The following is a 3,792-nucleotide window of genomic DNA, read 5'->3' as shown; positions in this document are numbered from 1 at the left end:
CAGTGTGAGCATTAGCAGGAATCTGAATCAAGAGCAGAGCCAGCCTTGCACCCAGGCATTTGAGATTGGATGTGAGCATTCCAAGTGGTGTCTTTTCTTGAGTTTAAAAAGATTTTTATTAATAGAAACAGATCAAATTTTATAGCTACAATTCTAAGAAGATAACCATGCTTCCCTCCCTCAATCTCACCTCCTTTCTTTCTTTTTATTTTTAAAATTTATTTTATTTATTTGAAAGTGTTACAGAGAAAGAGAGAGGGAGAGAAGGAGAGTGAGAGGTCTTCCGTCTGCTGGTTCATTCACCAAATGGCCACAATGGCCGGATGGCCAGAGCTGGGCCAATCTGAAGCCAGGATCCAGGAGCCTCTCCAGGGTCTCCCACGTGAGTGCAGGAGCCCAAGGACAAGAGACTTTCGCAGGTGCAATGCTGCTTTCCCAGGTGCTTAAGCAGGGAGATGGATCAGAAGTGGAGCAGCTGGGACTCAAACTAGTGCCCATATGAGATGCTGGTGCTGCAGGCTAGGGCGTTAACACACTGTGCCACAGCACCGGCCCTTCTTCCTTTTTTTTCCTTAAATTTTTGCAATAACATAATTTCAATTTACTTTATAATCACAGGCTTAATGTAGCACACTAACCATAATGTTAAACAAATAAAAAGTAGAAACACTACTTTTCCACAGAAATATAGACAAGGGCTATAAACAGCTTATAATCCAAGTTGTATTTTAACCACTGCACAAAATACCTGATCAATAGATCGCTTTTTACTCAAATTGCTGAAAATTTTAAGTTGCTTCAATTTCCTTTTAAGTGTTGTGTCAGAAGCACAAAATCAGATGCAGGTCTCTGGGAGCAAAAGTAGTCAGCTGCATGTTCCTGCTGAGCCGACTCCTTCGCTGAACTCGGCAGTCCTGGGTGAGTCCCTCTGGGACAGGAGGCTCTACAGTTTGCATACTGAGCTCTTAGAGTTTTTTTCATTTTTAGGACCTTTGAATTCTCTCTCCCCCCCCTCCCCACCGGTGCCTGCATGAACTGCTGCTTCTCATCTTTTCATTTCCTTCTCTTACTGAGCCCTTCTTAGACACTGCAGTGTTATGTCTATGTTATACTGCTGTACATAATTTGTCTTCTGTCTGTTTAAAACAGTTTTGTGCCTTTATTCTCATCAGTGTACACCAGTGTGGCTGCAGGAGAGTAGGAACGTGCCTTTTGCATCTCAGACCCATTAGAACCATGCAGAACGCAGACTCTACACAATCTACGTCTGGTGGATGGATGAATGAATGCACAAATGACAGAGGATTGATGAGGACACATGGTGGAGAGGGCGTTGTGCAGATGGGTGACTGATCCTTGTATGCCTGGGTGTTAGAGATGTTGTCACCCTGAGTGGGAAGGCACAGACGATCTGGTAACTGAGGGGAGGAAGCTTTGCTTCCCCTTTGTTCATAGGCCATTGGCTCAGCTTGGCTATATCCCACCTCTTCTATTGCTCTAAGATAATTGGAAGTGTCAGGTGAGGTTACTTCATGCCGTAGCATGTTGTACCTAATGTCTGTTCTCTGTTGGACATGGGAGTTTCCCAAACTCAGGGTCTTTGTGCAAACTCATGAGCCCCTACATGGAATCCTAAGGACTGCTATGCTGAGGGTCTGAAAACAGGCAAACCAGGGAAGGTGTAGAAGGTAGGCGCTTCTTAGGTGGTGGTGACCAGCATCTGCTGGGAATGGGCATTGTAAAGGCCATGCTGGAGAGCTTTCGAAGGAAAGGAGGAACATCATGTTGGGAACTGGAGCGAAAGCCATCTCACATGGAGAGACTTCAAAATGTTAGTGGGAAAGTACACTCAAAATAAGGTTATTTGGGGTGAAAAATAAAATTTTGTTTGCCAAGTGTGAACCCAATGAGGAAAAGGAATTTGGTCAGACACCAATGGTGAGGGATTCAGGATACACGGAGTTGGGGAGGACTCCTATTACAATTGTACTCTACATAGCAGGGCTCAGAATTCCGGGACAGGGCTTCCTTGTGGAGAGGGTCCAGAGACGCCAGAGTAAAGATTGGCTGAGTGGAAAGGCAGGTGTCAGTGGAGAGTGAAGTCTCAGGAAGACAAGGGTGACATCCGTGCTGCTTCATGATGCAGTCTCATTCTCACATCTCACTGCTCCCCCAAATCTCAGATCAGAGTGGGAAATGTCTCTAGAACAGGTGTGGCTGACAGCAGAGACAAGAAGAGACACACAGACATCTAGATGATTCTGCAAAGTTTATTGTGCAGTCTGCAAAGCATTTAAGCTCAGCCAACATTATTTTTCTTTTTTCTTTTTTTTTTAACATTTATTTATTTGAAAGGCAGAGTTTCAGAGAGGCAGAGAGAGAGATCTTCCATCTCCTGGTTCACTCCCCAAATGGCCTCAACAGCCAGAGCTGTGCCAATCCAAAGCCAAGAGCCAGGAGCTTCTTCTGGGTCTCCCATGCAGGTACAAGGACCCAAGCACCTGGGCCATCTTCTACTGCTTTCCCAGGCCACAACAGAGAGCTGGATCTGAAGTGAAGCAGCTGGGACTTGAACTAGTGCCCATATGGTATGCCGGCACTGCAGGCAACAACTTTACCTGCTATATCACAGCGCCAGCCTCTACTCAGCCAAGCTTGAAGAGCACAAGGACTTGTGTGATGAGGGCAGATGGTGATATCCAGAGTGGATGTAGGAATGGGATCTTGGTTATCATTGAGGAGCTTGTAAGATGAGGGATGGCAGAGGAGCTAAACCGTCCCATTCAAGTGAACTGGAACTATAGGGTAGGAAGGACTGTCCCGGGGAGACCTTGGGTCACAAGCTATTACATAGAATTTAGTTTTCCATCTCTGTCGATATTGGCACTGCCTAATATCTGAACTGTTTCTCGTGATGTCACAGTCAGTTAAAGGCACCTGGGTTGAGCTCTGATGGCAATTTTGCCTGCCACCTGCGGTGCAGGGTATATTTCGATTACGACAAGTACGCACAGCATCCACAAAAGTTACATGAAGGAAAGTATTTTTCCCTTTGCAGTATCCTCTATATCTGTTAACCACTCTCATTGCATTGTCACATCGGGAGTGTGTCATATTTATGTGTTGGACTTCAAACCACTGAGCCCGAGTGAAACCAGCAGGTGGGGCCTGGAATGAGGTTGCTGTTCCCAAGATCCCCAGCAACAGCAGGAAACAAAGTGGGGTACTGAGCATCTTTGAAATGAAGTTACCTGCAGAAGAAAGAGAAGTGACTGTTCCTGCATCCCAGACTACTTACAACATGCTCTGTGGCTCACGCTGCAGGCCCCTCTGCTGTCACTCTGGGTCATACACCCATTCCCAACGTGTGCCAAGTCTCCTGGGCACTGATTCACCTCTCCCCTCCCTCAGTTGCTGCCCTGTGGCTCCCCTCCTTGTCCCTGCTCTAGGGCTCAGTAACTTACCCAGTCTCTTTGCAGAAGCTCCTGTGAGAACAGACCCAGCTGGTTGTCCTGAGGCTCGAGGGCAGCTGCTTCCCCCCACATGGGACTGTAGATATGGAGCAGCCTGGGGGTGGGGCTGGCAGAGCAAGCAGGTGTCTGCGTCTTGCCCATGCAGAAACCCACAGATTGGCTAATGTCCCACTTGTGCAACCCGTCTTTTTGTTTGTCAGTTGGCCCCCAACAGACACCCATGGACTATTGCATTGCTTTTTCTATTAAGGAATTTAATTCCAAGTCATCCTGTTTAGGACAGTTTTGTCAGTTGTACCCTGCCCTCAGAATGAACATA

At 46.8% G+C, this 3,792-nt stretch overlaps 1 protein-coding gene across 1 annotated transcript; it reads right to left on the bottom strand.

Moving 5' to 3' along the window:
* Positions 1–2,769: 2,769 nt before the first annotated feature.
* On the bottom strand, positions 2,770–3,234 carry LOC133769474 (non-secretory ribonuclease-like). The gene has a single exon (XM_062204684.1). The coding sequence runs from the start codon at positions 3,232–3,234 to the stop codon at positions 2,770–2,772; it is 465 nt and encodes a 154-aa protein (XP_062060668.1).
* Between the last annotated feature and the right edge of the window lie 558 nt (positions 3,235–3,792).

The sequence above is a fragment of the Lepus europaeus genome, chromosome 11 (assembly GCF_033115175.1).
Source record: "Lepus europaeus isolate LE1 chromosome 11, mLepTim1.pri, whole genome shotgun sequence".
In the NCBI taxonomy this organism is placed as follows: Eukaryota; Metazoa; Chordata; class Mammalia; order Lagomorpha; family Leporidae; genus Lepus; species Lepus europaeus.
This window is presented reverse-complemented; position numbering and strand designations above follow the sequence as displayed.

What these genes read in the sequence shown, in the direction of transcription:
- LOC133769474 (XM_062204684.1), bottom strand. Translation starts at nt 3,234, where the DNA reads ATGCTCAGTACCCCACTTTGTTTCCTGCTGTTGCTGGGGATCTTGGGA.